The 26,618-nt window shown below is 45.4% G+C and overlaps 1 protein-coding gene across 1 annotated transcript in view; it reads right to left on the minus strand.

Annotated features, from left to right (window-relative positions):
• Positions 1-2,191: 2,191 nt before the first annotated feature.
• LOC121877277 (venom allergen 5.01-like) overlaps positions 2,192-26,618 on the minus strand; it is a 115,526-nt gene continuing 91,099 nt past the window's right edge. Inside the window, exons 5-9 of the mRNA XM_042382955.1 lie at positions 21,688-21,769; positions 16,083-16,261; positions 6,721-6,821; positions 5,929-6,032; positions 2,192-4,614 (exon numbers count right to left, since the gene is read on the minus strand). Of these exons, the coding sequence (XP_042238889.1) occupies positions 4,304-4,614; positions 5,929-6,032; positions 6,721-6,821; positions 16,083-16,261; positions 21,688-21,769 (777 nt within the window). The 3' untranslated portion in view covers positions 2,192-4,303. The remainder of the gene's footprint in view (positions 4,615-5,928; positions 6,033-6,720; positions 6,822-16,082; positions 16,262-21,687; positions 21,770-26,618) is intronic.

Genomic DNA, 26,618 nt, shown 5'->3' on the forward strand with positions numbered 1-26,618 from the left:
TGTCCTGAACCAAAATAACTATTTTAATCACAGGAATGGCCATGGCATGAGCAGTGGTTGGCAGCACTATCTCTAGTATTTTAACATTATGTGCACCCGTTAATCGGCCGTCTATTTCTATCAGCTCTCCTTGCCTGTCTATACGCCCACATCCCGCCCCAAATGACGTAATGACTCTTCCACTATCTGCTCGTTGTTGGATGTATTTATCTTCAAACCTAGTATTTTTTGTCCTCCAGTACTGCCTTGCCCCTCTTACAGAAATCAAACGGCACACTGTATCGCAACCCAAATTCTAGGCGGCCTTCCTTGTTGGCCTCCGTCAGCAAATTCTCGGCCGGGACAACGAGAGCTCGTTGTTCTCGTGTAGGCCAAGGACTATACTATACTTATACTATTTCTTCCTTGGTGTAGGCGGCATCATGTGGGGCGAGAATCCCTACCTTCTGCTTCAAGAGTGCCAGGATTTTTTCGTGCATTTCCCTTTGCACTACCGTGTGATCTGGACTATGAGTGTCCTGGAAGGCTTGGTTCTGTCTCCTTGCTTGGGTTTTATGCCAGAGGAATAAATGTCACCTGTTTTCTCATCCTCTACTGTAAACCCGAGGGGACGTGCAGGATTATTTTGTTTAATCCCCAGTTTAGTCACTTAATTTAGCGGAATTGTTATCTTCAGGTAGTCTCTATAAGTGTTCTGACATTTCATTATGTCAGGAGTTGTTATTCTTAATCTCGTCTGACTGACTCTCGGGGAGTCAATGTTATCTTCAGTACACATCAGTTGGGTAATTTGGAATTTGCGGTACATCCGGAGTACAAGGAGAAAGGAGTGCGCACATAGCTTCCTGTATATTGTAGAAGAATAATTGAGAATGGAAACATCCCTGTCGTTTTTGTGCCGTTCATTTGCTTCTTCTTTCTAACTGTGCATTGGACATAATTATCAGAGTTATGTAAGCTACTTATATGGTCGTTGACTTTCAGCTAAAGCTGTTGCATCTGTACTAGAGTTTGGTATTAGATTTAGTTTCTTTACACTGCCTTCCTGTGTATTGAAGGTTTAATATACAGTGTACTGTACTCACAATGTCCCTAATCTGCAGCCATGTTTATGAGACCCACGAATAATTTCTTTGAAATTTGTTTAGGAGTTTTCTGACTCGTGTAGTGTGGCTGTACTTAATACTGTCTGGTGTCCACATACCGGCTTGAAGATGTTCTTAGAGTTTTTAACTTCTATCATAACGAGTGATTCTTCCCCAATGCTCTTTTCGTTGTTTTGTCAGACCGGGAGGGGGGGGGGGGTAGTGTTTTAATGAATTATTTACTGTCCTGACTAGGGAATTAATTTATAAATTCCCGAAGCTATTTTAACGCCAACGTTTGATCCGATCCGACTGACCTGAAAGCCACTGTGTTTGAGGCTGTCCCACCTGATGCCATCATACATAATATGAAACTAATAAAAAAAGAGAGAGAAAATGGTACATCAGTTAATGTCTTTAACAAATTTCCTGATCACCAGCTACACAGATTGTTGTGACTAGATAACTAGTGACTAGATAATATTAAACTAGATAACAACTGTGACTAGTGAACAACAGTAACTAGATAACAGGACTAGTTAACAACAGTAAGTAAATAACAAGTGACTATAGATAAAACAATGTCAGTATAACAACAGTAACTAGATAACAATGACCAAATAACAGTAACTATATAAAAACAATGCCAAGATAATAACAGTAAATGGATAACAACGGCAAGATAACAAGTGACTGGATAACAACAATGCCAAGATAACAACAGTAACTAAGTAACAACAATGAATGGATAACAAGTGACTACATAACAACAGTATATAGATAAAAATGCCAAGCAATGACAAGATAACAGTGACTGGATAACATCAAAGCCAAGATGACAACAGTGACTAGATAACAACAGTAATTAGATAACAACAGTAACGAGATAACAATAAGGACAAGATAACAGTAACTAGATAACAGTGATTCACAATTCTTCAACCTGGCTGTACGTTAGGCATACGTTCACAAGCTGTTTTGAATCTTGATCTTCCATTATATACACGCAACTGTGGGATGGATTAATGTTTACAATCTAAAGAATACATAAAGAAAGAAACACACCTGAATATGTTGAAGAAGAAAGGATAAGTAAAGTAAAGTGATATGTTGTATTGATTTATAAAGTTGATCACTTACAATATAAAGCTTGTATCTATAAATACAATAAATAGCCTCTTCTGTTTGTGTGTCTTTTGAGGACCTCCTCGTAGCTCTCCAGGTCGCCACACTGTCAAACACATACAAGATACACTCATCAAACTACACTTTTTATAGGTTTTTTGTTTTGGGATGAAAATGGTTATGAAGTTAACTACAGTAATATGAACTATACATTTGGGTATTCCTTACAAAGATCAAGAGATAATACTCGCGACATAATTGTTTCTCATATTTTTGTAATGCCATTGGAATAATCGTAATGTGGCCCGTTAGCCTGGGGGTCAGCCTCATAGTGACCCGGGAAGACTGCAGGGTGACCTGCCCATTGACGCAATTTATTCTAATGTTTACAGAGCGACTACACATAAATATTTGCTATAAGAGGTAAGAATGTTTTAAGACATCAGTAAAAATCATGTTTAATCTTTTGCTTATAACAGGTATTATTTGTCAAGGGAGGCCACATCACCTTTAGATTATCTCCAGGAGTTAAAAATGAAAATATTTTTATCCAGAAAATATCTGCCGAAGTGACCTCTAAGGTCAAGTTAAATAAACTTTATTGTATACTAATTAAATATAATACTTTTTAAATATGGCTCCTCTCAACATAACCAAGAAAACATTTTTGTTTACTGCTAGCAGACGCAAAAGAACTTAACAGTACTATACAGTACATTGTGCTGAAGCAACATACAAAAGTACATATTTAAGAACCCTGGCAGTTTATTTACGTTTCATAAAAGCATTTTAGAGTGTGGTAAAATGTAAACCCACATATAAGTACAGTAGACAATTTTAGGAGGGAAAGCGTGTAAGGGAAGATTATTCCTTGGCATGACAGCTAACGTTTAGTATAAAATTTCATGAAAACTATTGTGATGACTGATTGTGAATCTTGTTCCGCAAACAACAGTCTACATTTATACTTTACACACAGTATATAACTGCATCAAACTAACAACATGATGCACAGACAAACATAGTACATTAATATAATAATATTCTGAGCCACCCCAAGCACATTTACAGTGCAATTAGCTGACGAATATTTACAGTGCAATCAGCTGACGAATATGTACAGTAGTATTCGTGTGATTCTCAGACAACCTTGAGGCGGTGAACCATCCCTAACCGGCACAAGTACATCACCCACCATACAGTACTTTATCCAAACTGCATGGATATTGTACATTACATCTGTGGCAAAGCCATGAAATTTTATTTCCTGGCCCATCTTGACAAGTTATACATTAGAACATAACCATCGTGACTGTGCGGTGCATCTGTCTTGCCTCGAACACATGAGTATCACAAAATATGTCAGACGAGCCTGGAACACTCTAGGACCCAAAGTCAGTCTGCTTGTTTACGTTAAATTGATTTAACACTCATCAATGATCTATTGAAGAATAAATCACAATACGTGTTTTCTGGCTAAGATTCACCACAGATTTACCCGACTATAAGTTATGAGGAGATTAAGTCTTCCTAGAAGACAAGTTACAAAGTATCCCCCCAGTTCCTCCTCATACATATATTAACACTTAACCAACACTCAGGTAAACTATTAAAAAGCCACTGCCAAAACTTCATCAAGCCACCCATAATAGTAATATGATATATGAATTGTTTTAAATGCATGTCTTCCACTTGTATATGTTTCTCGAGTGCTACCTGAGTCTCGTAATATATGATATTTGCTTTCATGAGTTTCTTACGTGTAGTTGTCTTCTTGTAGGGTAACAAGGAGTGGCCTTCACACAGACTACCACACAGGCAGTTTGCTGCACCGCAGCACTGCACTTCTTAACAGTTGTACTTTGAATGCTTTAATCACTCGGCAAAATTCAATTGACACTTCAAGCCACGCTTACACACACACACACATCATGACTAAGACACTACAATCACGACTCTTACAGATATAAGTACAAAATATTGGTAACGAAACGACGAGAATAATTTGAGTTTGTGAGCTCCCAGGAAGGAGCTCAAACAGCAGTGGACGCCAGGGCGGTGGGCACGGTGTGTAGTGGAAAATATGGCGGTCTCTATCCTGTAAAGCGATTCAGTATGTTCCACGGGTTGAGAATTTTCATGAGCCCCTTGAAAGGTTCCTGAATTCCCTTCATGAGGAACTCGGAGGGTCTCATAAGGTCGTGATCGTCGTGGTCCATGAAGTCGTGTGGGGGTCCATGGGCAGACATGGGGTGGTGGGGGGCGGGATGGGGCATCATCATGTGGTGGGGGGATTGATGGGGCGTCATCATGGGGTGATGGCCACCTGATGATATGCTGTTGGAGGCTGGTGGGTGATGGTAGCCCTTGCCGCACGGCCCAGGCAGGCTCACCGCGTCCTTATCTGCCGGAGTGATAAACATTATACAGTACTACTTTACACATGTCTCCTCATACTGATCCTCCCTCATAATATTACTCACTTCTTCCTGCCTCATACTACCCCATCACTGATCACCCCTCACCACCACATTTACTCATCCTATACCTCATACTGGGCATCCCTCATCTTACCCATACCTGCTTCATACTATCCAACACTCATCTCTGATACCCCTTGTCATGCTGATGTTAACAACCATCACACTAGGCTACCATCAGTCATCACACTATGCTCCATATCTCAATGAACAGGTGTAGACAAAACTCCCTGGACCCTTCTGACAATATCACCTACTTGAGGGTTATGTAGGTAGGGGAGGATGGCTTTGGGGGGGAGGAGGGGGGGGGGGTTCTGAGATTTTTACATGTTTTATCATATTTTTCGTATACTTATTGTCATGCTGTAACATAAAGTACATATGAAAAGTAACATTCACTAGTTACAACCAATCACACGTATGACTCATGAACGAGAAGGGGAGAGATATTGTCAAGTGTTCAAGGAATTTCGGCTGTTACTGTACACTGTTAATTTTCACTCGACTGATAAATATACAGTAAGCCAAAATATTAAAACACAATACTCCTGAGTGTTACATCAATAGTTCACCGTACACAAACCTAATTAGTGTTGATCCTTGAGTTAATAAAAATACTGACCTCAAAGTCATGGCATTTGATTTAAAACTCTAAGTGTGTTCATAAACTGTCTTGTGAAGAAAACTTTTATTCCCTGAAGACTTCCTAATGTGGCACAGTAATTAATTCCCAGGCGCAAAATGACAGAATTAGTTAAGTGGAGAGAGGTTAGGTTAAGGTCAGGTTTGGTTAGGTTAGGTTAGGGTATATACGTAGAGATAGATTAGGTAAATTTGGTTAGGTTAGAGTAGATAGATAGGTGAAGTTAGTTTAGATTTGGTTAGGTTAAGGTAGATAGATAGGTGAAGTTAAATTTGGTTAGGTTAGGTTAGGTTAGCTAGGGTTAGGTTAGGTTCTGGATTAGGGTATTTGTGCATCACTCTGACCGATAATCTATAAGCACTTTGGACCAAATAAATATATACCAGTGTTATAAATAGGAAAAGACTGGAGTACACAAAGTTACTTTATCTTGAAATAAAAGTTCATATATTAGACTTGAGTGAGTGTGTTGATGGTGAGACCTGAAATACCTGTGATTATCTCTCTTACCTGTACTCAAAAAGCGAATATTGTTTCATGTACAAATATTACAATAGTGTGAGAGAGAGAGAGAGAGAGAGAGAGAGAGACTCACCACAAAGGCCCTGGTAGGCAGTTGAGGGGTGGAGCCCGTCGTTGACACAATACTGTTGGCCAGGGAACCCGAGCTTGTACAGGGAGCCTCCTATCACGTTGCCTCTGTTGAAATATTCAGGTAGGATATTGTTTCAAAAATTATATCTCTTTGGGTATATCATGTTAGAAATTATGTCTCTTCGGATAAATCATGTAAAAAATTATCTCTCTTCGGGTATATTAAGTAAAAAAAATTGTCTCTTTTCGGGTTTATCATGTCAAAAATTTTCTTTTCTGGTAAGTTAAAAATCAATATATCCTTCCGCCATATTGAGTCAAGACATTATATTCATTGGGTAACTTTAGTTTTACAAAGTGTCTTTTGGCTATACTGAGGTAAGAACACTATCAGGTGCCCTTTAGATTAGGCTGCACCGTTCTTACCAAACTGATGATGGGATAATGAACTCGACAACTAAAACTAAAACACAAAAGTAGAATATTAATAAAAATACATCTAAATATTACTCTAATACTACCTTAACTAGATCACTTAGGATCAGTTAGGACATCTAATTGAGGTGGAGATTATTTCCAAGGAGTCTTATGTTGTATATAAAATTTTGTCTTTTTAAGGGGAATGAACGTTCGGCATCTAATTTGAGTGTCAGTGTAACTTTGAGGTGATTTTGGTGCATTGTTTTTTTGTGTTTTAGGTAAAGTCAATCAACTACGTGTAATCTTTTATCTTCAGTCACAAGGATTGTTGATGGTGTTTGATAAGGGAGGGGAGGAGGGAGGACACACTCACCCGGGGGCGTAGTTACACACGTAGATCTTGGTGTAGCCCAGGGCAGGGTCCTTGTAGTAGGCGTAGCCACACCCGACCAGGTATGTCTCTGCCCACACCATCTTCGTTGTTGTCGCCGTCGTCGTCGTCACCAGCACCATCAACCACGCGCACCAGTTCCAGGGACGTCGCCAGTACCAGTACCGCCAAGTGTACCAGTTCCAGGGATGTCACCAGTACCAGGAAGTGTACCAGTAGCAGAGGCGGCACCATAATCAGTACCGCCAAGTGTACCAGTTCCAGGGACGTCACCAGTACCGGTAAGTGCACCAGTAGCAGAGACACCAGTACCAGGAAGTGTACCAGTACCGGTAGGTGCACCAGTAGCAGAGACGACACCAGTACCAGGAAGTGTACCAGTACCGGTAGGTGCACCAGTAGCAGAAGTTGTCAGTAGAAGAAGATGAGAGAGAGCAGGTTAGACGGGCATTGATGGGATGTTATAGTAAGTGTGTGTGTGTGTCGGTCAACACTACACCCCACTAACAAAAATAAACACTGTCTCTACAACATGACGCTCACACACTGACTGAAGGCGTCTATTACAACTCACTCAAGCGAACTACAGGACTACTTGGGAAACATCCTTACAATTTAGAATATAGTTTGAGAAATAGTATAGGCGAGGACACCTTGTATTGAACAGTATATTGATAAAAGTTAACACACTCTCTGTTACCTATGGGTACTACAAAACATCTTTGCCTATTAACTAAATAACTTTTAACACTTAGCTGTACTGTGTTACACATATCATAATCATCTCTAAATCTAGACAAATCTTATGGTCTTATTATACAAATAGAAAGTGGACTGGGGTTTCCATAAATCTTCAAGAAATAGTTCAGAAAAACAGTAATAAACAAAACATTGGAAAGACATAGTCACAAGAAAGGTCCAAGCAGTGTCACGTAGTCCTCAGAGTCCGTGCTGTAACAGTGAGAGAGAGTCGGACTAAACGACACAACGAACAAAAGCTGTATATTGGCAGTAACTGAGGGAAAAGTGTCTTGGGGTAACATGAGCGTTGAGGTCACAGAACACATACTCGACCCCTGTATAAGACCAGCAAGACCTCTCAAGTTCTGGTCAGTTCATCTGAAGAACAGAAAAGATCCGAGAGTGATTACTAGATGTGTGTGATGTGGGCGGCAAAATTTGTCGTAGGAGTCGAGACTGTTGTATGACGTCTGCTCGCCCGGCATGTAGCTGTCAACACTGGGAAGAGGATGACCTCGTCTAGCCTGTTGCTGGATTTTCCCACTGTGGAATGACCTTGTCGGATCTGAGACTTTATGTTTGTGTCTAGAGTTCCGCTGTCTAGTTGGAAGAACGTCGTGGAGCCCGGAAGTGTCATATAGTCGTCCATATATACTGTTAGGTTGTCTGGCTTATACCGTGTTCTCAGGCCTGGGACAGTAGCATGTAGGAGGATGTGGCATGGTCTGGTCACATAGTGTAGGTCACGGTAGGTCTTATTGTGTTGTTACTTACACTTTACTTACCCCGGGCACCTCCTGACATTCACCACATGTGTTGCCTCACACCTGCTCGTGTAGGGAACACAGGTGGTGGCGCAAGAGCTACCCACTATGGAGGACACAGGGAGACTACACATGTTAATGACACCTGTGTATTGCTACACCTGCCGCGCCTCTCGACCGATGCTACGCCGGGTGACTGGGTGTCGCATCTCTGAGCCATTTTATGTCTCCGAGCCGTGATGAAGTGAGCCCGGGGATATTGTTTTCAGCATTTACTACTGACGCAGGCCAGTGAGACTGAAGCCAGTACGTGAAGCTAACACACGCCAGCTGACCATCACCATCATGGTCATCAGATAATGGTAGTCATACCTGAGTACAATTTTGATGCTGCCAGTAAAGTTGAATCATTTGATATAAAGTGAAATCAGGTAAACACTAAACCAAGTAGATGAAGTTGACGTGTAAGCTGGCGTGTAAATGACAAGATAAATTAATACAGACAGACAATACCTGCTGTGTCTGTCAACGAGATTCACAGTAAGGAGAGGGGTGAGTGGGGGGGGGGGGGGGGTCGGGCAGGTATGGGTGGTGAGGTGAAGTGGGGTGAGGGGCGGTGGGGACACACTAGGTTATGGTGAGGACACTTGTGATGAAGCAGCACCAGTAGAGTAGTCTCTCACTGCTGCTGTTAACACTGTGTATCATCTTAAGACTATACAGAGTCGAGGGCTGGGCTCTACCAAGAAATTGAAGTATCTTAAGGAAGACTTTTTGTTATCATTACCAATATGTTGTTGTGAGTTTGATGGGAGCAGATTACATAATAGTATTGTTTTCTCGAAGATTATTCACAGTTAACGAATAAGGAGAGAGATAATAACGCATGCTGTAGGAGACTTTAGGAGACAGTGTCATGAAGGAGACTGACAGGGGAGGAAGGACGAGGGCAGGTCGACAGGGTACAAGTAAGGATGTGGTGGTGCAGGACCAGGGTGAGGCTGTAGTGGTGGTGGTGGTGATGGTGGTGGTGGTGACGACGGTGGTGGTGATGGTAATAGTGATGTTAGGGGTGAAGGTGTTAGTGGTGATGGAGGTGGTGGTGGTGGTGGTAGTAGTAGTGGTAGTAGTGGTAATAGTGATGGGTGATGTCCCAATTTTAAGGACATGACTTGAAGATGTAAATGAAGATAGAGGGACAGGTTTGGAAGGACAGGGTAGCACGTATGGATGAACTCTCCATACAACCAGAACATACACAAGGACCTTCATGATTATATATTAACACATACAGTAAACATACACAACACACCCAACATTACGTGTGTTTATAAGGAAATATGGCGAAGTTTGACTCTTTGGCTGAAGTGATTAATGTCTTCTGGGGAGGGAGGAGGCTGAGGTGTGTATGATCTGAGACATACCTAAGTGTGTGAAAGATGAGACATATTGAATAGTTGGTTTTCAAGAGCGGAGAATTAATCCCGGAATATGATGACTTTATCCGCCGAGTATAATGAATTAGTCCATTGAGTATAATAACTTAACCTTTTGAGTACGATGTCAACCTCGTGAGTAAAAATGAATTAATCCACTGAGTATAACATCATTGTACTCAAGAGGATGGGATATCGTTTTAATGGGTTAAGTCATTGTACTCAGGGGGTTGACATCGTACTCAAGGTGATGAAAAAGGGAGAATAAGCGAGAGTATGAAGGAAGGCTGTAGACATTCTGGCCTCAACCAAAGAAAGCAATGATTACTGATGAAGAGGAAACTTACATTAACCACACACACACACACACACACACACACACACACACACACTTACCAATAACCAAGAGTCGGTCTCATAACCTCTACTATTGACCTTAATTATCATATATATTAAAAACTACAGAGGAAAGTATTCAAGTATGTTAAAAAATTGATGAGGAACAACTTGAAGATCGAGGGTGAGGAAGGCTGACTCGAGGTGGAGATGAGTTCCGGCAGGCCCCGAGGAAGTGACTCAAGGAGGAGGTTGGAGAGAGAGAGAGAGTTTGAGTGACGGAATGAGAGAAAAGGACGAGAAGGGGAGTGAGTGAGGGAAAAGGATATGGGAATGAGAGAGAGAGAGAGGTGCCTGCCGGGTCATCATTGGCGAGGGTAATGGCGAGGGGAGGGGAGGGGGTGGACCAGCGTCATGGCTTTACCTAGAGAAGAAAAAAAATAATACAAATTAATAACTTTGTTCAGAAATACCTGTACAATTATACATTTGAACTCATATAATACAGGTACAGTGGTTACAGTAAAATACATACATAGAGTAATTTAACCTAGACATCAACAAATATATAACCATAACTTAGGAACACACTACAGCATCACTACAAAATAAACATACTTGAAATTCTGACAAAGGTGACAAAGGTACACTAGAGTAATGAGGCACCTGTGTAGTGATACCTATAGGATGACAGATACAGGTTGTGACTCTAATAGTTATTAAGATTCATCACCAAATGGTAAGATAAAAGTATCAAACGGCCATTTTGATATATTTCGTCTTCTTGAAAATCCTTAAGGAATAGTTACGTGGTATAATGAATTGGTGGCCTTGAGAGCAGTGATCAAGAGAGAGAGAGAGCAGCGGTATTATCATTGAAGCCACCGGGAAAAACTGGCTGTCCCTGGAGAAATTCCAACCTCAATCTACAGCTAAAATCAGACGACCTGCCGAGTGCCACACGACACTGACCCTCTCTCTCACACACACACACACACAGGCACACGCACACACAGGCACACGCACACACAGGCACACACACACACAGGCACGCACACACACAGGCGCACACACACACACACACACGTACACTATATGAATCACCCACAAATTTATCACCTAATTTGTTTTATAGTTTAACTAAATTTTGTAGTGAGACACCGGGTGGTGAGACGCGGGGTGGTGAGACGCGGGGTGGTGAGACGCGGGGTAGTGAGACACGGGGTATTGAGACGCGGGGTAGCGAGACGCGGGGTGGCGAGGGGTAGTCGAGACGCGGGGTAGTGAGACGCGGGGTAGCAGAGGGGTGGCAGACACTTGGGGTGGTGAGACGCGGGGTGGTGAGACGCGGGGTGGTGAGACGGGGGTGGTGAGAGATGGGGTGGTGAGAGATGGGGTGGTGAGACGCGGGGTGGGTGAGACTCAGGTGATGGGACACAGGGTGATGAAACACGGGGTAGTGAGACACGGGGTGATGAGACTCAGGGTGGTGAGACACGGGGTGGTGAGAAACAGGGGTAGTGAGACACACGGGGTGGTGAGACACAGGGTGAGTGAGACTCAGGGTGGTGAGACACGGGGTGGTGAGACCGGGGTGAGGTGAGAGATGGGGTGGTGAGACGCGGGGTGGTGAGACTCGGGTGATGGGACACAGGGTGATGAAACACGGGGTAGTGAGACACGGGGTGATGAGACTCATGGTGAGACACGGGGTGGTGAGACACGGGGTGGTGAAACACGGGGTAGTGAGACACACGGGGTGAGGTGAGACACGGGGTGGTGAGACACGGGGTGGTGAGACACGGGGTGGTGAGAACGGGGTATAGTGAGACTTAGGGTGGCTATCCTTGGTGGGGGCGTAATAATGAAAGTTCCTTGAGAGGTTTCCATCTCTTCCTCCTTCCTTCCTTCCTTTCATGCTATCTTCTCTTCCTCCCTCCTTCCCTTTCTTCTATTTTCTCTCCCTCCCTCCTTCCCTTTCTTCCATTTTCTCTCTCTCCTTCCTTCCCTCTATTCCATCTTTTCTCCCTTTCTTATTCGGCCATGAGCTTCCTGGGGGTCCCTCAGTTAACAATATCTGGCCACTTCTGGGACACGAGTTGTGGCCCTGTCCTAGCGTCTTGTGTGCAGCCATCGGTTTACTGTCCTAAGCGTCCGTGTGTGTACCAGCAGTACCAGTGGCCGAGGATTGGACTGGCATGTCACCACGTCGGCTGACTTTACCACAGATGAATCAAGCGTTAAAGGGTGTCACCGTTGTCAACAAGAGGAAGAGGCGGAAGTTGAGTGCTATGGGTTGGTTACGTTAGAGTTTTTTTATTCATTAACGCAATGGTCAAGGTAAAAGATTGTGAGAGAAGGTAAGGGACTGTGATGGAGGGCGAGACGGAGGGAAGGTGAAGAAGGCAGGATGAGGATGGGTGCGGTTCTCTCACCTAAGAAAACACCTCAATACAAAGACCAACTGAGAACCATCACACACCGTCATTAATATTGACCTTCCCCGCCAGTCCTCGCCCACCCTGGTCATGCCCTGCCACACCCCACCCACCCTGGTCATACCCCGCCACCCCCTTGCCCACTCTGATCATGTACTGCCACCCCCCACTCACCCTGGTCAAGCACCACCACGCCGCGCCCACTCTGGTTGTGCCCCGCCACCCCCTACACCACCATGGTCATGCCCCGCCATCCCCCCGCCATCCTGGTTCTGCCCCGCCATCCTCTGCCCTCCCTGGTCCTGCCCCGCCATCCTCTGCCCACCCTGATCATGCACCGCCACTCCCCGTGCACCCTGGTTATGCTTCGCCACCCCAGTGCACCCTTACTCGTTCCTCACCCACCCTCGACGAAGTGTGTGTTCGTGGTAGCAAGGAATAACATCAGTGCAGTACAGTACCATGTTTACATCACTACACCACACAGCTGTTAACGCTCACTACCCTCTTCACCTGCCCTCACTCCGTAAAGGCATCAGCAACAAATAGTCGAAATAAAAAAAAACACCACCGCTTCTTAGGTTGTGAAATGTGGCAGTAAATATCCTTGGACTTTTATTACATTGTCTCCACACCTCGTCCTCGACACCTGTTGGAGTTGAGGAGGAGGCAGAGATGACCGCTTGTAATTCCCCGTGGAGGAGTGATGTTTTCTACCTACACTTAAGAAATTACGACATATTATAAGCAGTTTGTTGGGTGTTTGACGTAACACAACCGCCCATTGTATCTACAGTTGCTGGTGAAATGAAGTCAGTCCAAAAATATCCCCAGTTAACCTAACCTAACCGAATTTCATTTAACCTACCTTAACCTGACATACCTTAATCTATTTTGATTTAACTTAACCTAACCTAGCGTAATTTAACCAAATGTAATTAAACCTAACCAAAATTAAAAAAATCTAGCCTAATAACTTAACCAATCTTAACCTAACCTACCCCAACTTAACGTAACTATACCTACGCTAACCAAACCCAGCTTGATCTACCCTAACCAAACCCAGCTTGACCTACCCTAACCTAACCCAGCTTAACCTAACTTAACCTAATAATTTGGACTGAAGCCCATTAGGACTAGACCACTACTCCTGCTGGTTAAGTAAGGTCGGGGCCTATGTGGCCTGTCACCACGCAATGGTTTGGTGTTATTGAGTGTTGACCACCGGGAGGCGGGGGAAGGGGGCGGGGGAGGAAGAGGGAGTGAGGGTATATGTGGGAGGGAGGGTGAGGGTAGGTATGTGGGAGGGAGGGTGAGGGCAGGTGTGTGGGAGGGAGGGTGTGTAGGTGTGGAAGAATGGGTAAGAATATGTATGTGGGAGAGACGGGGAGTGAGGATGTGTGTGATTGATTTGATTTTGCCGATTACAGCGGCTAGTTTATTGTGCACCCCATACTCATCTGTGAGCGGTAGCGCAAAAGGATTACAGAGTAGAGTTTACAAAGGGTCATAATAATTAACCCCCGTGGTCAGGATATTATGGCACTGAATGTTACACAGTATTTAAAATACATTATTTGTTCAGTTCTATACATAAAGGGTAACTTATTCACAACTGCGTGAGTACAGGCGTGTGAGGCAGTATGTCTGGCCGCACACTTTGTTATTCACATTTGCGTGAGAAGTATTCAAGCACATTGTGTATTTGGTTCTGTGCATGAGAACTAATATAGTTACTTAGTGCAAAAAAGTGGATACAATCTTAGTATGTCGGCTATCTTGCCATTAGAGATGAAGTGTTGTGCCATTTCACACACAGTGTGCTTGGTGTGTGTGTGTGGGGGGGGGGGTGAGGGTGTCACAAATGTGTGGAGACTGTATTGCAGAAGCAAGGGGTCGTATCACAAGTGTATGAGGACTGTATCACAGGTGTGTAAGGACTGTATCACAGTGTGTAAGGACTGACAAGTGTGTGAGGACTGTATCACAGGTGTGTAAGGACTGTATCACCTGTATCACAGGTGTGTAAGGACTGTATCACAGGTGTGTGACTGTATCACAGGTGTAAGGACTGTCACAGGTGTGTGAGGACCTTATCCTGGGTGTGTAGGGACTGTATCACAGGTGTAAGGACTGTGTCACAGGTGTGTGGGACTGTATCACAGGTGTGTGGGACTGTATACGGAACGTGGGACTGTATCACAAGTGTATGAGGACTGTATCACAGTTGATAGCCAGGACTGTATCACAGGTGTAAGGACGGTATCACAGGTGTGTAAGGACTGTATCACAGGTGTGTAAGGGCTGTATCACAGGTGTGTAAGGACTGTATCACAGGTGTGTAAGGACTGTATCACAGGTGTGTAAGGACTGTATCACAGGTGTGTAAGGACTGTATCACAGGTGTGTAAGGACTGTATCACAGGTGTGTAAGGACTGTATCACAGGTGTGTAAGGACTGTATCACAGGTGTGTAAGGACTGTATCACAGGTGTGTAAGGACTGTATCACAGGTGTGTAAGGACGGTATCACAGGTGTGTGGGACTGTATCACAGGTGTAAGGACTGTATCACAGGTGTGGGACAGTATCACAGGTGTGTGGGACTGTATCACAGGTGTGGGACTGTATGCAGGTGTGTGGGACGGTATCACAGGTGTAAGGACTGTATCACAGGTGTGGGGACAGTATCACAGATTGTGTAAGGACTGTATCACAGGTGTAAGGACGGTATCACAGGTGTGTAAGGACTGTATCACAGGTGTAGGACTGTATCACAGGTGTGTGAGGACAGTATCACAGATGTGTAAGGACTATCACAGGTGTAAGGACTGCTATCACAGGTGTGTGGACTATATCACAGGTGTGTAAGGGACTGTATCACGGAATTGATGTGGGACTGTATCACAGGTGTGTAGGACTGTATCACAGGTGTGTGGGACTGTATCACAGATGTGTAAGGACTGTATCACAAGTGTATGAGGACTGTATCACAGGTGTGTAAGGACTGTATCACAGGTGTAAGGACTGTATCACAAGTGTGTGAGGACTGTATCACAGGTGTGTAAGGACTGTATCACAGGTGTAAGGACTGTATCACAGGTGTGTAAGGACTGTATCACAGGTGTGTAAGGACTGTATCACAGGTGTAAGGACTGTATCACAGGTGTGTAAGGACTGTATCACAGGTGTAAGGACTGTATCACAAGTGTATGAGGACTGTATCACAGGTGTGTAAGGACTGTATCACAGGTGTGTAAGGACTGTATCACAGGTGTGTAAGGACTGTATCACAGGTGTGTAAGGACTGTATCACAGGTGTGTAAGGACTGTATCACAGGTGTGTAAGGACTGTATCACAGGTGTGTAAGGACTGTATCACAGGTGTGTAAGGACTGTATCACAGGTGTGTAAGGACTGTATCACAGGTGTGTAAGGACTGTATCACAGGTGTGTAAGGACTGTATCACAGGTGTGTAAGGACTGTATCACAGGTGTGTCTCACAAGGATTTTTGACATTATTCTCCTACACTTAGATTGTTCGACAACACCTTCCCTGACTGACACACACACACACACACACACAGGTAAACCTTGTCATTAGAGGCGTCACCCGGGTGGAGTCTCACCTGTGTGTAGTGACCCGTTGCCTTGTTGAATCTGAAGGGGTCCACACTGCCCTTGGGAAAGCCGTACTGATTGACCTCGTTGAACCACGCCTCCACCTGTGTAGCGAAGTCCGGCGTGTCCCCCTCATCCCTCTCGTAGGTCCAGGCCGCTGCCACGTTCTGGCCCACGGTGAAGCGTGCTGGGGGGACACATGGTGACACAGTTAGTGTTGGGGACACATGGTGACACAGTTAGTGCTGGGGACACATGGTGACACAGTTAGTGCTGGGGACACATGGTGACACAGTTAGTGCTGGGGACACATGGTGACACAGTTAGTGTTGGGGACACATGGTGACACAGTTAGTGCTGGGGACACATGGTGACACAGTTAGTGCTGGGGACACATGGTGACACAGTTAGTGCTGGGGACACATGACACAGTTAGTGCTGGGGACACATGGTGACACAGTTAGTGCTGGGGACACATGGTGACACAGTTAGTGCTGGGGACACATGGTGACACAGTTAGTGCTGGGGACACATGGTGACACAGTTAGTGTTGGGGACACATGGTGACACAGTTAGTGCTGGGGACACATGGTGACACAGTTAGTGCTGGGGACACATGGTGACACAGTTAGTGCTGGGGACACATGGTGGCACAGTGCTGGGGACATAGTAGTAGTACTCTTGGTCAGGTGTGGGTTAACTTAACCCAACGCCAACTTAATCTAACCTAACCTAACCTTATTCAATCTAACCCTAACCTAACAACATTATCCACTCAAATTAACCTAACATTTACCAATCTAACCCAAACCTAACTTAACTTAATCTAACCTTATCTAATCTAATCTATCCAAATCTAACACCTTAACCCAACCAACCAATCTAACCAAACTTAACCTATTCCTATCTACTTCTCAATTAACATAATCTAACCAGTTTAATCTTAAGTTAACCAAATCCGCGGTTTTGATGTGATAATTCGGGGTCAGTAAAGAAAATTAACTTTCTCTATCTGACGTGTGTGTGTGTGTGTGTGTGTGTGTGTGTGTGTGTGTGTGTGTGTGTGTGTGTGTGTGTGTGTGAATTCGGACCAGGAGACCAGAATACAACACTGAGATGATGACACAATTCAAAGAGACTATTGGTCATACTTTCACCCAAATGTAACTTAACTTAACATTAGCTTAACCTAACCTAACGATTACAACCCCCCTCCGTCTCTCTCACACCCCTCACACTCTCCCTTACACCCACCACCCTTACACACTCCCTTACACCAACCACCGTCACCCTTACCACCGTCACACGTCACACACTCCCTTACACCCACCACCGTCACACGTCACACTCTCCCTTACACCAACCACCGTCACACCTCACACACTCCCTTACACCCACCACCCTTACACCCCTCACACCTCACTAGGTCGTCCAGGTGAGCCAACACAACACTTTCCGTTGCTGGGTTGGCGATGATACAGCCACCGTTTTAATCAGGTCGACACCAGCCGTCATTACCACCTTAGCACTGTACCTTGAGCGCTACCTAATGGCCAGACCCTCAAGTGTTACAGACACATATCAAGGGACAGCGGGTACATACCTTTCTACTTAAGGGATTAATTTTGTAAGTAAAGAAAAAAAATAAGAGATTAAATTAATGGTAAGAGTATAATTATGTTTTCTTACCAGATTTAATTACTTAATCACTTATCAAGGATGGTGAATTTCGTCCCTCTCTACTTATATTACTTAATTGTTTTTATAAGTGTTGGAAAGTAATGATATTTATATGGGATGGGGAGAGAACATGTTTGGGGTGGGGAGAGAACATGTATGGGGTGGGGGAGAGAACATGTATGGGGTGGGGGAGAGAACATGTATGGGGTGGGGAGATCATGTATGGGGGAGAGAACATGTGGGGTGGGGAGAGAACATGTATGGGGTGGGGGAGAGAACATGTACTGTATGGGGTGGGGAGAGAACATGTATGGGGTGGGGGAGGGAACATGTATGGGGTGGGGGAGAGAACTGTCCCCTCTTCCCCTCATATAATACTGCCAACTGTCTGCCACACCTGGCCGCCACACCTGTCCACCTCACCTGTCCTTCACACCTGTTCATCTCACCCTTCCTCCATGCCCGTATTTTACCCTGTCTACCACACCTGTCCTCCACATCTGTTCATCACACCTGTCCGCCATACCTGTCCACCTCTCTTGTCCACCACAACTGTATTCTACCCTGTCTACCACATCTTGTCCTCCACACCTGTCTAGTCATCAGGGAGAGTTATAAGTAAGTGTGTGTGTGTGTGTGTGTGTGTGTGTGTGTGTGTGTGTGTGTGTGTATGTGTGTGTGTGTGTGGGCAAGTCGTTATCTCGCTTCATCTACCCTGATCTGTAAACTTGATATGCAAGAAGCAGGCTGACCCGCCCTTCTCTCTGCGCACACACACACACACACACACACACACACACACACACACACACACACACACACACACACACCATTTAATGCTTCTTTTCTTCACTCGTAGTCGTCTCCCTTGAAGCCTATTAAGAGTCTACTAAGGTGTTAGACCATAGATTCGGATCACCTGAAGATTAGACACCCAGGTTATTTGACCGGAAGATAACTTAAACTATCTAAACCAAATTAATGCTAACCAAACCAAACCTTAGGTAGCTTAAGTAACCAAAACCTAAGCTAACCAAACTAAACCAAATGTAAGCTAACCAAACTAAACCAAATGTAAGCTAACCAAACTAAACCAAATCTAACCTAACCAAACTAAACCAAATCTAAGCTAACCAAACTAAACCAAACCTAACCTCATCAAACTTAAAATAAACTCTACTTTATCCTACCCTAACCTAACCTAACGTCAAAGCATCCTACCCTAACCTAACCTAACGTCAAAGCATCCTACCCTAACCTAACCTAACCTAACCTAACGTCAAAGCATCCTACCCTAACCTAACGTCAAAGCATCCTACCCTAACCTAACCTAACGTCAAAGCATCCTACCCTAACCTAACGTCAAAGCATCCTACCCTAACCTAACCTAACGTCAAAGCATCCTACCCTAACCTAACCTAACGTCAAAGCATCCTACCCTAACCTAACCTAACGTCAAAGCATCCTACCCTAACCTAATCCAGTATATTTCACCAAAAGATTAACCACCCTAATCCTAATGTAACGTAACCAAACCTAACTTAGCCAATTCATGTTATAACCAGAGGTCTTGTTGGTCCAAAGTCACTATTTGTCCAGTCCACTCCGAGAGGTGAAGAGTTAGTCGAGGAGGTGGTGAAGGAGGGGGAGGAAGGAAGGGTAAGGAAGAGGGATGAGGTGGTGAAGGAGGGGGAGGGAAGGGGGAAGGGAAGGTGGGAAGGAGGAGGAGGGGAGGAGGTGGTGGAAGCAGGATGAGGTAGGGAGGAGGCGGGAGGCCAAAGGGGGAAGGGGAAGGTGGGGAGGAGGAGGAGGTATGAAGAAGATGAGGTAGGGAGGAGGCGGAGGAAGGAAAAGGGAGATGCAGAGGCTCGAAGACAAAGGAAGAAAAAGAGAGGAGAGGAGAGGAGGAGGACGACGAAGAAGAAGAGGAGACGAGGAGGAGGGTGGAAGGAGGAGGAGATAGAGGTGAGGGGTGAATCTGGGGTGGAGGGGTAGAGTGAGGTAGTGTCAGGTGGAGGGAGTATAAGGAAGTGTCAGGTGGAGAGGTGGAGTGAGGCAGTGTGAGGTGGAGGGGTAGAATGAGGCAGTGTGAGGTGGAGGGAGTATAAGGCAGTGTCAGGTGGAGAAGTGGAATGAGGCAGTGTGAGGTGGAGAGGGAGTGAGGCAGTGTGAGGTGAAGGGGTAGAATGAGGCAGTGTGGAGGTGGAGGGAGAGCAAGGCAGTGTCAGGTGGAGAAGTGGAATGAGGCAGTGTGAGGTGGAATTACTACCACCAATTGAACAATGTAGTTGAAGGCTGATGAGTGATGCTGTCACCAAGAGGAGGAGGAGGAGGAGGGGGGAAGGAGGAGGAGGAGGGGAAGGGAGGAAGGGGGAGGAGGGGAAGGGGGAGGAGGGGAAGGGGGCTAGGGGAAGGAGGAGGAGGTAGATAACTTCCTCAGATAAAAACTTGTGTTAGGGAGATAAATTTTAACCCAAGATTTAGTGAGAGAACGTGTGGGCGTCGCTACTGATGCCGGGTGATAATGTAGCCAACTAGTTAAGTGTCAGCTGGTGTTTGTGGCCGCCCGCCCTCCCCCCACCCCCCACCCCAAGCAAGCACACACACACACACACACACACACAACAACAACAATAGATTGCGGGTAAGTTATGGCTGCGCTAATTTTTATGACATACCACAAAATTACCAGACAGGTTATGGTTCCCTGCCTGGCCTTGTGGTTGGCTCGTGGGGTTGTAGGGAGGAGGGTGGAGGGGTAGGAGGTGGTCAGCAGAGTCGAGAGTCAGGTCAACATTGAATCGGGTCAGAGGTCAAGCTGCCACTCATGGGTCAGTTTACCGACAGTCATGGCTCAAGTAACTGCTCCACTCACTTTAAGGGGCTGGACCGCTCTGTCTCAGAGAAAACTGGGCCTGGTTGAGTACTCGGCCAGGCCAACAGCACTCGGCCCACACAACAGCATACGGCCAGGCCAACATCACTCCACCCGGCCAACAGCACTCGGCCCACACAACAGCACCTGGCACGGACAACAGCACTCGGCCCACACAACAGCATACGGCCAGGCCAACATCACTCCACCCGGCCAACAGCACTCGGCCCACACAACAGCACTTGGTCCAGACAACAACACCTGGCTCGGACAACAGCACTCGGCCAGGCCAACAGCACTCTGCTGACCAGGCCAGCACTCTCGGCCCGCCACAACAGCATTCGGCCAGGGGTATACAGTGGGGGCAATAAGAACAGTGGCGCACTGGTGTAGAATGTGCTGTGTCATGCCAACCATAGTACTCTTAGTAAGGTGTACCTGGCACACACACACGGAGGAAAAAACTAGTTTTGAATCATATGACAGTCGAGAGCCATTAGTCACGAGGAACACTTAGCGTGGTTCATCCCAGCAAGAAATTGTATCTCTGGTCACGCCTGCCAGGCTAACACACACCCTGTAATTGTCTGAGTAAATACTGTGTTTACCTGTCTGTCTTTTGTTTATTTGTTTTGTTTACTCTCTACACGTGCCGCTTATTTTGTGTGTTTTGTTTATTTCTGTGTTTATTTAATTGTATGTGATTATTTATTTGTGTAGGTGTGTGTGTGTTTTACCTTTAAATGTGTTTATTATTATTTGTATATGCATATAATTACCTGTATATGAAATTATCTTTATTCTTCTGCAGTCTACTTTCAAATTCAGAGAGAGAGAGAGAGAGAGAGAGAGAGAGAGAGAGAGAGAGAGAGAGAGAGAGAGAGAGAGAGAGGAGAGAGATTTATAATTATAATAATAATAATAATAATAATAATAATAATAATAATAATAATAATAATATTAATAATACTAGCCATTAATAATACTAAATAATAATAATAATAATAATTATAATAATAATAATAATAATAATAATAATAATAATAATAATAACTTACCCACATTCCTGGCTCGGTCGTGGCCTGGCATGCACTGATCTGCCCACCGCTGGGCTACTGTGGCTAGTTCTTCATCCCACACCTGCAAATACAACACTGTTTTAACACATCTGTAAATATCCCGTATAACAAACCTGGCGCTATCAAAACTCAGTCTGAACACACCTGTCAGCACCAAAACACCATCTTAACACACCTGTCAGCACCAAAACACCATCTTAACACACCTGTGAACACCAAACTACACCACTGTCATTATACGCCTGGAAAAAAAAAACTTTGCCTTTCAATCTTTATGAAAAAGAAACAATAACAATCATACATTTTTATCGCTCCTAACAACACTCACGCTGGCGAATTATGCTGACGAATCACTTGTCCTAACCTAACCTAACCTAACCTAACCTAACCTAACCACAGCCACAACACGTGCACCTCCTTATAATAGATGAGACACCCTCACCAAACACCCTTCGAGACAGTAAAGTTATCTCAACAGGTGATAAACACGGCCCTTGAAGAACCACCACACCCACCCACTGTGGCAGCTGATGGCCCACCTTCAGTATCCTCACGCCCAAATTTAGACCTCGGGAACCTCCATACTAGATTCTGACACCCACCTAAGGGACGAAAACTCTTATCAATTATGAAGGTTGGCCGCCCTTATGGTTAATGGTGTACGGCCGTGGTAAGATAATGGTTTAAGTTGAAGACTGTGGAGGTAATGTGTCTGGGTGAGTGGCCATGTTTACACCCTGGCTGGTGATAAGCGACAAGCACTACACCGCCATCACCACCTGACATAAACTTCTGCCTCACTCCCTGACGGTGGTGGTGGAGTACACGACAGTGGTGGAGAGGTGGAGTACACGACAGTGGTGGAGAGATGGAGTACGTGGTGGTGGAGAGGTGGATTACATGGTGGTGGAGTGAGTGGTGGTGGTGGAGAGGTGGAGAACACAACTGTGGTCCCTCCTAGTCCTTCCCCCTGGTCCCTCCCCCAGGTCCCTCCCCCTGGTCCCTCAGCCTCATCAACAAGCCGTCACTCGGGATCTCGCTTTTGACACACTATTTATATTGTGTAATGTGTTGGCTGCCACCACACCACACCACACCACACCACATACCACACCACACAACACCAAACACTACAACCGCCGCCCATACACCTGCCGCCCTATGTCTACACCAGATCCCGCCCACACACCGAGAGGAAGAGGGTTAAGGTAAGTGTTGGTAGAGGTGGAGGGAAGGTGGAGTGTGGTAGTGTTGGCAGAGGTGGAGGGTAGGTGGAGTGTGGTAGTGTTGGCAGAGGTGGAGGGGAGGTGGAGTGTGATAGTGTTGGTAGAGGTGGAGGGAAGGTGGAGTGTGGTAGTGTTGGCAGAGGTGCTGAGAAGGTTAGGTTAGATTAGTTTAGGTCAGGTTAGGTTTGGCTAGATTAGTTTAAATTAGGTTAGCTTAGGTTAGGTTCGGTAAGATGAGTTAAGTTAGGTTAGGTAAGATAAGATAAGGTTAGGTTAGGTTAAGTCAGGTTAGATTAGCTTTGATTAGATAAGGTTAGGCTAGATTAGGTTATATAAGGTTAGGTTAGGTTAAGCTAGTTTAAGTTAGGCTAGATTAGATAAGGTTTGGTTAGGTTAGGTTAAACTAGTTTAGGTTAAGCTAGATTAGATAAGGTAAGGTTAGGTTAAGCTAGGTTAGGTTAAGCTAGGTTAGATTAGGTAAGGTTAAGGTACCAAACTGTGGTCCTCAAAGTAACGAGTCACCCCCCTTATTTACTCAGAAGAAAATGTAGCACCAACATAATGTCAACACACCTTCAAAATTAATTCACCAACCATCCCTAAAATGACGTCTCCTCCTGACCGTGACCTCTGACCCCTCCACCAAGGTCATACCAGTGACTTTCGCATTTTCACCGACCTCAACTCCACCACGTATATTTGTTTTGTAAATATTAATCTCTATATTTTTTTCTTCTTTTTATCCGAGAGGTATTTTGACTGGGTCCGTCTCCCCCCTCTACCCCCTCTCAATCTCCTTCTCCCTATCCTTCACCACTTAACCTACTGTTCCTCTGTTTGACTGACTGTTACTTGAATGTCTAATCTACTGTTTTATTCTGTCATTGACTGAGGGGATAGGCTATCTGATGGGGTGTTTCATAGACTGACTGACTGACTGGCTGGTTGGTTGGTTGATTTACAAATTAAAAAATAATGTTGATATTACTTCAGATTTTAGTATTCAAAAAGTTGTACTGTGTGTGTGTGTTGGTGACAGAAACATTGGCTATCCTAATGGTCCACCACAACACCTTTAAAGACAACAATCACATCCTGCACCATTAAACAAATTATTGAAGCTAAACATAACCCCTTTATCTTGCACCATTAAACAACTTACGTAAAGCTTAATACAACCCCTTTATCCTGCACCATTAAGAAACACAATGGGACACTGACTATAGAATGTTGTAAGTTGTAGAAAACCATGACTCGATAACAACCCCTCTGGTGTAAGTGTTCGACATGTGGTGATAAACGTGGTGTCAGGCACGGAGGAGGTGTCAGGGAGTATAAGGTGGTGGTGTGGGGGAGTATAAAGTGCTCGTGGTAAGCAGGGAGAGGATGTAAGGCAGTATGAGGGATTGGTGTGAGGAGACAGGTTAGAGGATGTGAAGGATTATAATCATCTCCTGAACACGACAACACACTCTGTTTACAATATGAAGGGGACAGAGACGGGGGGGGACCTCACCTGTATGCAATAACAAACATATACCTGTAGCCCAGCCTATAAGAGACGACTCCTCGATACATGGAGCTGACATTAAGTGTTCTCCTCGTTCCGAATAATTGAGCTTGGCCATGACTTGGGTGGGCTCTCATTATCTTAACAATTTACGTGGGTGATTTTTGTAAAAACTTGTGATTAAACTGACAACTTTGATTCATAGCCGCGGGAACATTTTATCTCATTTGGTTCAGGAATATAAATGACTTACTGAGTGAGTGAGGTGCAGGGAGGGGCAAATGGGGGCGAGGCAGGGAGTGGTGGGTGAGGGGTAGGGGAGGTGGGGAGTGGTAGAGGGGCAAGGGGGGGTGCTGGAGTGGTGGTGGTGGGAGGGGTGGGGTGGGGGTGCTGGAGTGGTGGTGGTGGGAGGGGCAGTGGGGTGGGTGTTGGGAGTGGTGGTGGTGGGAGGGGCAAGTGGGGGAGGTCTAGGGAGTGGTGGTGGTGGGTGAGGGGGTGGGGGGAGGTGGGGTAGGGGAGTGGTGGTGGTGGTGAGGGGCAAGGGGCGGGTGCTGGGAGTAATGGTGGTGAAGGGTAGGTAAAGGAGTGGTGGTGGTGGTGGTGAGGGGCAAGTGGGGCGGTGTTGTGGGAGTAATGGTGGTGAAGGGTAGGTGGGGGTGAGTGGGTGGTGGTGGGAGGGGCAGTGGGCGGGTGTTGGAGTAATGGTGGTGAAGGGTAGGTGAGGGGTGTTGGAGTGGTGGTGGTGGTGGTGAGGTTTGTGGGGTGTGGTGGTGGTGGTGGTGGTGAGGCAGGTAGGGGAGGTGCAGGTGGTGGTGGTGGCGGTCAAAGGGAGGGGGGGGGGAGTGCAGGGAGTGGTAGTGTGCAGTATCATAGGTTCATAAATTAAATCTCATTACTTTGACTATGGAGAGAGAGAAGCAAGGCACACCGTTAAGAGTCCTGGCTCAAGATCTACGCTATTGTGAAGCTCATTTACCTACTCTTGATTAAGTGCATCAGGGACACACGGTCTTATACCTCCAGTTGCATTTTTTTTTTTAACGCAGGAGCCTTCAGGGGCGCGGCTCTCCACCCTATCAAGGCTGTGAAGTGAGGGAGGCTGCTGGCACCCTCACCCCTCCTCCATATTTACACTGACGCAACACACCGGCCGCTACTTTATGAGACTGTATAAGTTATCGTAGTGACAATACAATAGACTTTATATCAATATTGGCTATAAATAGATAGTGATCTTCGTGTGGCCGGGGTGAGGGGACGGGCGCGTGGCCAGCATGTATAAGTAGGCGTACAGTTGACCGCTCATGTGTAATACAGTAAGGTCATGTATATAGCCGGCCACGACACACCGCCCTAACCACCACAACCACAACATACCAGAACAACAACAACCACCACCACCACCACCACAGCATACCAGGACAACAACCACTACCACCACCACAACAACAACATACCAGAACAACAACCACCACCACCACCACCACCACAACATACCAGAACAACAACCACTACCACCACCAGAACAACAACATACCAGAACAACAACCACTACCACCACCACCACCACAACATACCAGAACAACAACCACTACCACCACCACCACCACCACAACAACATACCAGAACAACAACCACCACCACGACAACAACATACCTGAACAACAACCACTACCACCACCAGAACAACAACATACCAGGACAACAACCACTACCACCACCACCACCACAACAACATACCAGAACAACAACCACCACCACCACCACAGCATATCAGAACAACAACCACTACCACCACTAGAACAACAACATACCAGGACAACAACCCTACCACCACCAGAACAACAACATACCAGACAACAACCACACACCACCAGAACAACAACATACCAGAACAACAACCACCACCACCACCACAGCATATCAGAACAACAACCACTACCACCACCAGAACAACAACATAGGAACAACCACCACCAGAACAACAACATACAGGACAACAACCACTACACCACACCACCAGAACAACAACATACCAGGACAACAACCACCACCACAACAACATACCAGGACAACAACCACCACCACAACAACATACCAGGACAACAACCACCACCACAACAACATACCAGGACATACCAGGACAACAACCACCACCACAACAACATACCAGG

Source organism: Homarus americanus, unplaced genomic scaffold (genome assembly GCF_018991925.1).
Source record: "Homarus americanus isolate GMGI-L3 unplaced genomic scaffold, GMGI_Hamer_2.0 scaffold367, whole genome shotgun sequence".
NCBI classification, from domain to species: domain Eukaryota; kingdom Metazoa; phylum Arthropoda; class Malacostraca; order Decapoda; family Nephropidae; genus Homarus; species Homarus americanus.